Source organism: Haemaphysalis longicornis, unplaced genomic scaffold, assembly GCF_048455015.1.
Source record: "Haemaphysalis longicornis isolate Haplotype H1 unplaced genomic scaffold, Haemaphysalis longicornis Haplotype H1 scaffold_4, whole genome shotgun sequence".
In the NCBI taxonomy this organism is placed as follows: Eukaryota; Metazoa; Arthropoda; class Arachnida; order Ixodida; family Ixodidae; genus Haemaphysalis; species Haemaphysalis longicornis.
Window position 1 is genome coordinate 161,369,349 of NW_027526361.1, and position 12,322 is coordinate 161,381,670.

At 47.6% G+C, this 12,322-nt stretch overlaps 1 protein-coding gene across 1 annotated transcript in view; it reads left to right on the forward strand.

Moving 5' to 3' along the window:
* The window catches only part of LOC144180648 (uncharacterized), a 28,973-nt gene extending 19,915 nt beyond the window's left edge, over positions 1-9,058 (forward strand). Inside the window, exon 3 of the mRNA XM_077708955.1 lies at positions 8,809-9,058. Coding sequence (XP_077565081.1) covers positions 8,809-8,913 — 105 coding nt within the window. The 3' untranslated portion in view covers positions 8,914-9,058. The remainder of the gene's footprint in view (positions 1-8,808) is intronic.
* The last annotated feature ends 3,264 nt before the right edge of the window (positions 9,059-12,322 follow it).

Below are 12,322 nucleotides of genomic sequence, written 5' to 3' on the forward strand. Positions count from 1 at the left end.
TTGGAGTGAACGAAAAGTGGACTCAAGTTAATAAACAAGACCATTTAGTGTGATCTAAGGCATCACGTTCGAGGAATTGAACGTGATTGAACGGAATTGAACACAAAACGTTCGAGGAATTGAACTTGTTTTCAAGCAATCCCAAGTTTCCGTTAGAAGAAATCCCCTCGTCAGCGTTATACTCAATCCAGACATTAGAAGTCTAAATGCTAATCAAAAGAAATGTGAAGCCTAATGGCCCTCTTTATTATTTTTCCTAAAGAGATATGCCTACATCGGTGACTGGTTCTGCAGTGGCATTTTATTCTGTTCAACGACACAATGAAAGTATTAGGTGCCTAATACTCCAATTTTTTTTTCTCACGAGACCATGAGTGATTTACGGCTCCATTTCACTCATTACTTTCCAAGTGGAGCCACACTACTGGGGTCATCTGCATGTAAGATGTGCGTGTGTGTGTTTTGGGGGCTTTAGCAAGAACCGTGAGGAAACAACTCGGGAATGGACCTGGAACGCTCAGGTAAAAAGAGAAAGATGAAACTCAACAGTGCCGATGCGCATACGAGGGGTGAATTAGTTGGAGAGGGGCAGAGAGGAACACTTTCCATCTCTGCGGGGCCATGTCGTCCGACAAAGGACTTCCGGCGGCCCGCCTGAAGAGCAGGAAGCCGCCGACCAAACTCAATATGGGGCGTCGCCAGCGGGTCCGGTGTGCCGGAACGCGCGCCTGCAGCTGCACCGGCTGTCACGACGCCGTGCCCAGTGATCCATCAGAGCGTCCGGCAAGGACCAGGAGGCCGCGCTAGGCAAATGCGATTACGAGGGGTGATACTAGAACGAAAAAGAGAGCAACCAATGCCGAGTGCATGGCAAGTGATCTACCGAGGTTCTGTTGCCATACGGCTGCGCATACGGGTGGATAATCTTCCACTTCGCCACCACTGCAGACTTGTATACATCTCTGCGAGCTTTCGTCTTCGGCTGGGCTGTTTGCAGCATTGTTCACTCCTCTGTGTGCAGCTGGGAAAAAATGTGGTTATGTGACTCGATTGGATTTACTATACAGGGCACGTACTTGATTATTTCGTTGCTGTAATGGCGTCGACCGTCGATACGTACCAGAATGCCCGATCGGCCTTTCTGTTTTGTTCGTCAGAAGCGCCAGGAAATACACGTAATAGGGCACGAAGCTCCTTCTGCAGGGAGACGGACTTGCTTGTGGAGTGCCGTGAAGAAAAATATTAGCGGCATGTTTGCAACGAGTCCGTTAAGCATGCAGCTATGAGTCAGAACAGCATAGGTGAGCCAAAAAATTCCTCATAGTGCCGTGAACGATTTGTTTAATGCTTCCTACGGGGCGGCTCAATGACCACTCTGAACCTTGTCACTGAGTAGGCATCGAGAATCTTCTGTGTTCTTATGCCTAATCGAGCACCATCGGAATAAAATATTTTTTTTCTGCTGCTATATTGCAAGAATCACATTTCATGCGTTGACGAAAACCCTTCAATACCAGTAACAGCAATCGCTGAGTGGCTTTGAATTGAGTTGGAATGCTTTTGGCAGATTTTTTGAAATAAAAAACGCCACATGACATGTGAAAAGCGCCAGATCATGCTGACGTCACAGAAGCTTCTGCGTATCCTAATCGCCTGAAGGCTGCGAATTGCAAGTGTCTTAGCTGCAACCGCGGAGCAACAACACGTATAGGACGCGGAACGGCCCATTACGGTAGGCGCGGGTGAGCCACCAGATAATGTCATGACGAAAACCAAGGCGGACCAGGAAACCACAAAGCTTCGCAACCGTGACTGCGGAGGAGAGGCTAGCTGCGCCTGATGGACGAAATGATAGCGCCACATTTCACACCGGGGCGGCGCACTGAAATGTTTATCAAGGCGGCCGCGCGGTTTCTTCCCCCACGACAGGTGTCGCTAGCCTGAGCGAAGCCAAGCGCTCGTGACGTGATCCAGCCGACCTAAGAAGCGACGCTTCCACTCGTGTATCGTTCTCACTCCACGACTGCAGCCACGTCTCCAACGCAGAGTCAAGTAACCAGGATAATGAGTTATTGGCCCTCACCTAAAGCTGTCTGATGCGAATAAGGGCACGACTAAATGTTCAAGGGAAATGCTGCTTAGAATGTGCGTCATTTCTACGACAGAGGAAGTTCATTGTTTCTAAATGCATAAAGAAACACCTTCTTGCCATAAGAGAGGCGCTCCTTCTGTTGCCAGGCTTCAGTATACGTTGCAGCCGTACACTCCAAGGCTCACGTGCGGTGAAACGTGAAACACCCAAGAGCCGCGAGAAAAGTTTTGATATCGCTCAGATTTATGTTGGGAGACTTCAAAGAACCAGTGTTTGCCATTGGGTTATACTCTAGAAGGCTGATGAAAGGAGATGCGCTGTTTTACACTGTTAAATATTGCGCTCCACATGGCGGAATCCTTAGCCAGTCCTGCTCTAAGCGTGCAGAACGCCTCGGGATAAAAAACTCAAAAAACTTACACAAACTATTAAGTGAGCATGCAGACTGTTCCTACGCCTCCTCCTTTCCATAGCAAAATGATTAAAGGGAATAAGGAAGCCAGCATTAAATTATCTCATATACTTAAATATGTAAAATCTCGCATAGCCGCTTCTAATGATTTTGGATTTGCCTGCTTTATTCTGGGGCCGTACTGCCCCAACTGCGTGTTTGTGCTTCGTATTTGGTTTCAAAATGGGGCTTTCTGTCGTGTTTACTTATCAGCCTTCATTAGATGAAGCTGGCACGCCTTTTTAGGTGTACTTTCACATTCATAATACTAGTGTAATGCAATTAATTTGAAAGGCGGGAGGAGATTAACATTATTTTGTATAACGAAAGAAGAAATAGGACTGGAAAGAAAGAACCGAAACACTGGTTTACCAGTGGCGGCAACATTCGACACGGAGCACTGTTTGAGAACACGACCGTAGAGCACACACCGTGATCAGGGAGTTATGCACCGTCGCGGAATTAATGCGAGTGCATCTTGTCGGGCTCGACGGCGCAACCAACTTCGAGAGGGGCGGAGAGTGGAGATATGCTGCTGCGGCATGAGAGCCCCTGCAGGCACGGGTCTTTGAATACCCGCGTTGCAGTCGGCGGCGGGGCTGATTAGACCGCGGGAGCCTTAATTAGCGGGATCCGCGTTGACCAGGCAGCCGTGAGCAATTCGTTTGACGCATCGCTGGAGAAGGGCCCCGCGAGCTTCTGCCAGGGCGGCGAACTATGTGCAGCACTTTTCACGCTCAAAGGGAACCGCCTGCCACAGTGCGTTAAATGCGGACGAGCTGATTTCGGACGCCTAGGTCGTTCGCGATGCATTTGTTAAACCCTGCTTGAAACCCTATTAGCGCGAATGCAAGTGCAGCGGACGAGATGTAACCCGATAGATTTCATTCTGACGAGCAAGACAGCAGTCAGTTGAATCATTTGAGCTGGTGTGCCTTAATTGACACGAACTCAAAATGGAAGAACGGTGCCAAGGTGTAGACGGGCTTCTCGCAGCCGTGGCAATACGCTATTTACTTTTGATGAACATTGTCACCAGATCAATCTTCACAGCTTAACCCGTGCCTCCATTGTTTTCCGAGACCCGGCGGTAATGATTTCGTTCAGTGAGGCGACTTTACAGCGGCCAGTCATATGAGCACTCACACGTGAGAAAGCCCGTTCACGGCGGTGTTGTTGTCGTGGCGATTTGGACAAGTGGTGCGTACTTGATAATCCGGAAATTCTTGACAGAAAATCAATTGGCAAGGTTCGTTTCAATCAAGCTGGTTTGCTTTAGACTCTAATTGCACTCTTTACAAAGCAAGGTTCTAATTTTGGTGCAAGAGTATGGGGTGCTAATTATCTTTGTACGGGGTTGAGATAACGCAAGCTGAAAATTCAATATAAACGAAATAATTCTCAACACAGTTATCTGCATTAAAACTGCTAGTGCGACGCAACTACACTTGGCATTCTACGCTGCTGATATCACAATGTTTTGGTGTAATTCTGCCTGTTTTAAAACCAGATATTGGCCATTATATTTTTTAAATTTTTTTGTCAACTCAGCTTTACTAATTATACTATCCCCCCGAGGTCTAACAAAGGCGGCTACCTCAGGCTGATATCAAAACGCTTTCATGCATGCATGTAGTAAAAGTGGCGTTTAAAGCATTTCTTGCTTAATCTATCTAACACCGCTTAGATGAAAACTGTCCACAGGTAGATTATTGAAAGGGCAATGGTCTTCCGTAGCATCTTCCCAATACGCGTAGGCATATTTGCGTTGCTACTAGCAGCGGTCACATTCAATACTGCGCATCACAGCTATGGTTTGAAGTTATCGCGCAAGAACAGCAATGCTGCGTTCATATACATAGACAACCTAATCTATCTACTTAGGCTTTATCCCACAAGACAGCACTGTCGTGCAGGCTGCGCGTAGCGGAGGAGTTTTCAAATTCTCACGGAACGCTCCGCTGCCCAAGCAAAGAAATCTGGACCTTTCGTTCATGGCCCATAGCTGTCATATTGCACGAATGCCTCCAGATTCAACCGCTAGACAGTGCATCCACGACGCCAGCATGAGCAGCTATGGGCCATGAATTGAAGGTCTAGATTTCTTTGCTTGGGCAGCGGAGCGTTCCGTGAGAATTTGAAAACTCCTGTGCTATGCACGACGCTAGCATGAGCAGCTATATGTCTAGTGCGTGGAACTCTGCTATTCGCGTCATTTTCTTTGCAATAAAAAAAAATTCGCCATTTTCCCGTAGGGGAACCATGGGGTCGACTCATCCATAGGGTCGACTCAAGTTCCCATTAGTTTTCAGTTCCTCGTTTCCGTTATGTTGAGCTTCGTAGCTACCGTTATATTTACCGTTTGGTTTCCATGGTAACTACCAAACTTTTCACTTACCGTAACTACGAAATGGGAAGTTGCGTTGACCCCATGGCTGCTTCGCATACTACTCAGGGTTCCCCTACGGTAGTATGGCCAAATTTTATTGGTGGGGGGTGTTAGAAAGGAAAGGCATTAGAGAGAGAGACGTTTGTACGTGGTATGAGTTTGTCTTTATTTAGGCATTATCATCATCTTCAACGTAGGTGAAGTCGAGCTGGGGTTGGCGTTTCGCTTTGATTATGGCCGCCATATGGTCTGTGAAATGTAAAGTCAAGGGCTGTTGTAGTTGATGAACCCTGAAGTTGCGTCGCGCCTCTAACCCTTAGCTGCTTCGCATTATCGCGCACGGAGCCGCAGGTGTTGCCATTTGTTGCGCAATCCCGGAGAGGAGAGGAGAGGAGTGTCGGAGAGGAGAGGAGGAATGCCGGAGAGGAGAGGAGATGAGACTAGGAGAGGAGAGGAGGGGGCGCGGGATGCGCATCCGCAGTCGGGGTGTGGACGCCGCACTACGGCGGAGGGAACAGGTGCGACCATAGGCTGCTTCGCATCTAAAATGACGATACGCTTTTTCAGTGCAATGTAAATGAATTGAACGGTATACATTTGCAATTCTTAGCGAACGAACGTAAATGCTGAGTTTTAGGGGCGAAGCCCCTTGGGGGCTTCGTCGTCGTCGTTTGTCGTCGTCGTTAGGGGCTTCGTGGTTGTCGTAATCGTAGTCATAATCGCCGTCTCATGTAGTCACGGTACTAAAACACTGGGAAACTGGTTTACGCTTCGCGCTTGACGTAACGCGTACTAAAAGAACACCGGACACTCGTTTACGCCTCGCGTTGGAGCGCTTCGTGCTTCAAAGACAACATACTTTTAAAGCAAAGCTCTATATCTCGACCCCCAACGGTTTTATCTCCGTTGGCAAAAGCGCCAAGGCGCCAAGAATACACTAGTACAGTGCATGCTTCGCCCCTCCCCAGGCTTCACTTCAGTGGACATGGCCAGGGATTTCTTATTTTAACCCACAGCTGACGGCCTCAAGCATTACGTCAGGAAACGCAACATCGCTAGTTATTAACGACTAATCAAGCATCTCTTCCTCTCTGCGCCCTTTGATCGCGCTGAACATACGTTCTGGATCACTGCGGCATACAGTAAGAGCTCTTGATTCCTTTTTGCTAATAGTACTTCTGTACAAACTGACGCCGACATTTCTGTAGTGAAAGCACGCATGTGACCTCATCATGTACCGTACGGTGTACTTCGCACATAAAGTGTACTACGACCGCCAAGAAACCCCCTAAATATAACAATTCTCAATGCTAATACAACCGGGATGTTTAAAGGACAATCCCGTACACACATACAACGCACGTACAGGAAACGGGCGCTCTGAGAGCTCGTATTAAGTGCGCACGGCGTTAAATCCAATTTAGCGCCTCCGGTCAGAGCGAAGCGCGAGCCATCGATCACCTCTCTCCCAGAGCAACCCAGCAGCCGCCCCCATGCTTAATTATGCGTAAAAGAGTGCCTCCAAATCAGCCTTGGGTAGGCAACTCTCGGGGCGCGCACTTTGGCTGGAGAGCGCAAACTGCTAACTCGATTCTGAAGTGAGAGAATTAAGTGTCCCCGCGGACCGAACGCTCGTTTCGGACCCCGAACGTCAGCTTTCCTGTCAGCCTGCAAGAAAAACGGTGCAAACGCTGGGTGCCGCCCGTAGAGGTGCCACAGTGAAAAGCCCCGGAATCTGTGGCAAATACCCAGCGGGCATCATTCGTTACAAATTTGCATTACAACAAAAATACGCCAGGCGCTCGCTAATCGGCATAGCGGGATGCTTTTAGCGCAATTCAAATGGGCCGCAATCGAGTTATGCGAATGAGGCTGGTTGCACAGTTCTGGGTTCATTCTTCGCGATTGGCCCACTCTGAGGCCATGAACAGGACGAACATAGATAGTGACGAGGGAAGGGCGACATTCATTAATGCGGAAGATCACGTTTATTTGCTGAAAGAAACGCTGTTGAGAAGGTGCCAAAACTGCGCAGGTTTTAACAAAAAACACGGCACGAGCGCTTTCCCGTGCATATCCACTTTCTTATGGCATTTTTGTTGTTGTTAAACGCTGCGCCGTTTCGCCACAATGTATGGTGACCAACTCGGCCAGCGGTCCATCCTGTTTGAGAAGCTGAAGCATTGGGAAATCGAGGGAAGAGAGATGCGCTCGCAACCAAGCTTTCTCGCCGATCACAGTAAAGCGTTAGCCCCATTGCGTGTATCCTAAAATACGAAAAAGAGACGACATGTGGTGTTTTATCCCTGTGCCGTCCTCGTTTACCATTGTTTCATTTGTGGCTGTTGAATTTCTTATGCATTTGATCGATCGATCGATCGATTGATTGATTGATTGATTGATTGATTGATTGATTGATTGATTGATTGATTGATTGATTGATTGATTGATTGATTGATTGATTGATTGATTGATTGATTGATTGATTGATTGATTGATTGAAAGGTTTAACGCGCCGAAGTTACATAGGCGATGAAGAGCGCCGTAGTGGATGGCTCCGGATTTTGACCACATGGGGATCTTTAACGTAGACTCTTAATGATAATGATGGTGCGAAATCTCGAAAACACGGGCGTTTTGGCCTCTCGCCTCCATCGGAAAAGCGGCCGCCGTGGCCGGGAATGGAAGCCGCGGGCCTCGTTTCTTTTGGACATCGAGTTGGCTATTGCATTGTTACAGCTCAGGAATTTTTTAGGCAAAACACAACTTTACTAATGAAAACACCAGCGTTATTGTAATTAGAAATACACGTTGTTTTTAAATCAGAACTTCTAAAAAATTAGTAAAAACGGGATTGAGAGGGAGTGTGATAAAAACAATCTAATGAAAAATAGAAAAAAAAGACGCTGCTTCAAATTGTGGGTTTAGCCTAAGCCAACTATATACGTTCGGTTGGTTTAAACCGCCCATATCCGACTAACTCCACCCCTAACCTCCACTTCTGCCGCGGTCCAGGTAATGGTGCGTGTGTCGCTGTTGATATGTGTTGATGTGTGTCGCTGTTTTAGCATAGCGGGCAACGCATGCTACCCTAGAGGCGGCGGGTACCGAGACCGGGTGCGGATGCGCGCATTCTTTCCGGATGGGCTGCCAGCCACACCATGCCGCGCGCCTGCCCACCGCCGATAGCGTAGCTTACACTGCTCGCTATGCTATAATACTCTAGTGACTGGGCGACACGGTTACACTGCATTACATCCCCTTCCCGCCAATAATAAAGGGTCTTTCTTGTTAATTGCAAACATTTTTATGCTCACTTATGAAGGTTCGTCTCACCTGTCCCTAGTAGTGCAGCCTAACGTTTGTTGCATTGTTGCCGTCTTCAGTGCAACGCTCAGGCGGCGATAAGTAAAACGGTGGACACGGCGATGTCTCGCCAGTCAGTTTCAGGCGATGCCAACTTTTAGCTGGCCATCCGAAATGATCATCACAGTGAAGTCACTCAATGCGTTGCTTGTATTAAAATATTTTTGATTGATGTGATACAAACAAATATGATTTCAAGGTGACTACCTGACCCTGCCAACACAAAGTGGTGCTTTGGTTATGATAAAGTCGCGATAAAATCTTCGACGTCAACGTTGGAAAAAAATAAGAGGCAAAGGCGGGAATTCCGGGAAAATTTACACTTCCCGCGGAATTGATTTTACTGTTTTAGACCCGAAACAAACCAGTTCAAGTAAGAACGTCTTCCTAAGTTGCTAAGTATGTATGCATGCTGAAATGACTGTGGAGGCCGTGTAACGAAGAGAAATGTTCAAGCCTTTTTTAGACGGAGAATCAAAATTCAGTGCATTTTGCATCTTTATATTACAGCTGAAGCGGCCTGGCACCAAGGACGTCATCCTCCATGACTGGCTCACGGACCTCATGACCGCGTGCCTGTCGTCCGTCCTTGACTGGTGGCAGAGCTCTGCGTGAAGGAACAACGAAAGAGTGGATGGGTGCACTTTCGGGACACGACCGCAAAGGACGACACTGCCATTCCTGTGCGCGTACTACGAACTGGAACCGGTGTTAGATACAAGAATATCATAGCTTTGCATTCCTGCATACCTTGGTATATAAACATTGTCATAAACAAGCCTTTCTTTGCACGAGGCAGCTACTCCTCACCCTTTCACCAAGAGAGAATATTATCTAGTGACATGAACGTAACTCCATTGTACATATTTTAGTAAACTTTTGAAACCTTTTTTTATCAGAATACCGATAGGCGAAAAGTATAGCTATATCTCTAAAAAATTAAAAGAAAAAAACACGTGAAAGCATGTATATAACTGATCGTGTAAATGGCGCCACCAAATAAATTGTCTTCCTAAAAAAATGTTACTATATTTTTACGAATTAGTTTGAAACGCTGTAGTATGATAATATTGTAATTTTTGTGCTTTAAACGTGTTGTTAATAAGAATGTGAATTTTTTGTCGCCCAGCTCTACCCAGCACAGATGACACTAATAAGCAATAAACGAGCAACAAAACCCTTAGACTCCACTGTTTCTTTCAGCTATACTTTATTTTAAGGTTAATTCAATAGGAGAATGATATGTGGGAACAGAAAAAATCTTAAAAGCCGCTTTCGCAACCAAACGACATTTAGTGGGTATGGCGTTAGGGTTTAGGGAGTATCGTCATCCAGTACCTTACAGGGAATGTATTCCTTTAGGGAATATATTCCCAAAGTTGACGCCTTATAAACTGTTCTGCGATTTATATTCCCCCATGAAGTTACGGTACCGAAAGGTGCTGCGAAAAATTTTTCGACTAAGCAAAGTTGCCCGCTTCCATGAAAACCGTCCCACTGCGTGTTCTCCTGTTATTTACGGCGTAAAATTACTCCTGTAACCTGAAAGCAAACAAGCACGGCCACTCCGGCTACAATTACGAAAATCTACTCGGATAGTTGATGTAAACTGTTGCTTCTTAACTGATGTTGCATTCTTCAGCCCATGCAGGAGACTTTTTCATCCAAAAAGATGGGGTCTGCATCGAATCGTGCTTTGCCCCCATTTTGACCGACTGACTACTTGCCCACTTTAATGTACAATTGCAGGGAACTCTTTTAGGGCAGAGGCATAAAGGTATTCACGTTCGTGGACGATTTTCTGGTCATTTCTGAAAAAGAAAAGCGGACAATTAGTGAAGGGTCTGAAACGATTTTTGGCGTCTTCGAATTGCCCCCCACTGCTTTCATCTCGACCAGGGGACTGCGCACGGACGGACAGATGAGATTCTTGAACTTTAGACTGTTTTTCGAGGATGAGCACACCTGCTGATAATGTGCGCCTAAATCCCAGAAGGGCTTATTACCATACAGCTCGGCACTCTCAAAGCTTGTTAAGAGGGTAGTTGTCACGAGTGTGCTAAGAAATACACTGAAGAGGTCCTGCCCCAACCGTGTGCAACAAAGTTTTAAAGCTCAAGTCAGCCGTTTCAAGTGTGCCGCGTATCCGACTGACCTCCTGTGTGCTTTTGCAATCAAGCTGCTACGCGAACTTACTTCGAAGGCTGCGGAAAAGTGCCTCAACCGGAACATAAAAGATAGCCTTCATCCCGTACTTCCATGGACTGAGCCACGCGCTCAAAAAGGTTGTTGGGAAGGAGGGCGTGCGGCTTGTGTTCTCTGCTCCAAAGAACCTTAGCCGCCTGTGTAAGCACGTAAACACGGAAAGACGCAAATCACCAGCGTGCGTAAAAAAACGAAACACTTTACGTTGACTGTGTGAGCAACGTCGTCTACAAGATTCCGTTGTCGTGCAAGCGCTCCTACATGGGACAAACAAGCCGCTGCCTGAATGAGGGAGTGAAGGAGCACGCGAGCAAAGTCAGGTCTTCGACAAGCGCCACGTCAGCACACTGCGCCCCTAGCGCCCCCTGCGGTTTAGAGAATGTGAAACTCATCACTTGCCGTGGGTGGAGGAAAAGAGAGAGCTTCGACGCCTAGCAAATCAACAGGGAAGGGAGCGATTGCATTAGTGAACCGCCCGTGTCCCTGCTACATAAGGAGATCTCATACGTAACATGACTAGTCGTGTACAAATCGTTACGCAGCGGAGAAAATTTTCGTTGCTATACTAACGAATGTGTTATCACTTTTCATGTCAATAGTTAATTTCGTTTTTTTACATCGCATATGTAAGTGCTGCGGTACCCCAAACTGCCCTTCTTGTGACTTATACCCTCCATATTCCCCCTCCTACAAAGACTGCACCCCCTGGGCGTCCCCTCCCCTGAACGTGCCCCTCCTCTTCCCGCATCACCTCATGGGAGGTCGGCTGGCTCCCCCGCCCGGAGCAGGCGTTCGTTCTGCTCAGGAGGCTTTTCTGCCTCTATGTCCAGGAGATCTCCAAGGAGATTCTGGGCTACTACAAAGGCAGTGACGCCTCAGCCTCCATCGTTTAGCTGGCCTGCACTTAGGTCGGTGACTGGGTTATAAATATTTACTCTTTCTCTCTCTCAAAAGTACCACGTGCGCCATCGCCCAGGGGCCTTGAACCAGGTCACCGATGCACCCTCACGTCGCCCCACTGGCGACGGCTCGCCACACCCTTCTAGGAATGGTTGCATCTAATTTGCGATGAGAGACCTGGCTGAGGTACACCGGGAGGACCCTGACCTGGCGTCGATAATCGGTGCTCCTACCAGCTCGGCAACACGCCTACGCCTCGTCCTTCCAAACCGAACAATTCCGCCGCCGGTAGTTAAACAGCCGCAACGAAGAGAACCAGCTCATCGCAATCTCTGCAGCGTTGTCCCGCAAATTTTGCACTGCGTCTACGGCGTTCACTAGGAAGGACACACTGAGGAGCGAGGAATTGCTCAAACCGCCCGAGAGCGGCTTTGTGGCCAGTTGTGAAGTTTTACAAAGAATGCCTGAAACTGGGTTACTAAGTCCCCTCCACACTTCCGGAGTGCAGGTTTTGTATACCATCGACATTGAACACATGAAGCTTCTGGCCACCACGTCCAGCTATGACCGCTGTATCCTTGCCTGCAATACACATCGAGGTAGCCGTCGTAGCCGGGCTGCTCGATGTTTTGAAATCGAGGCATAAAACGCACCCGAAACTCATGTTGGATCATTCATTCACTTTCCATAGCCTCAAGGTACGTTTTTCCCCTTCGCCTAGTGCCTGAAGAGGAGGAGTGAAAGAGAATCATCTGAATATCGGTCAAACGAAGAGCACAACCTAAGAAACAATGAGGACTAGAAGGAGTCGCATTCTTCCCCCAAGTTGTGCTTGGCGTAGCACAAATGAAGTACCAACTACGAAAAGCAGTACCCATATGAATTACCAACTTCCTGGCATGTACAATCTAATCTGGAA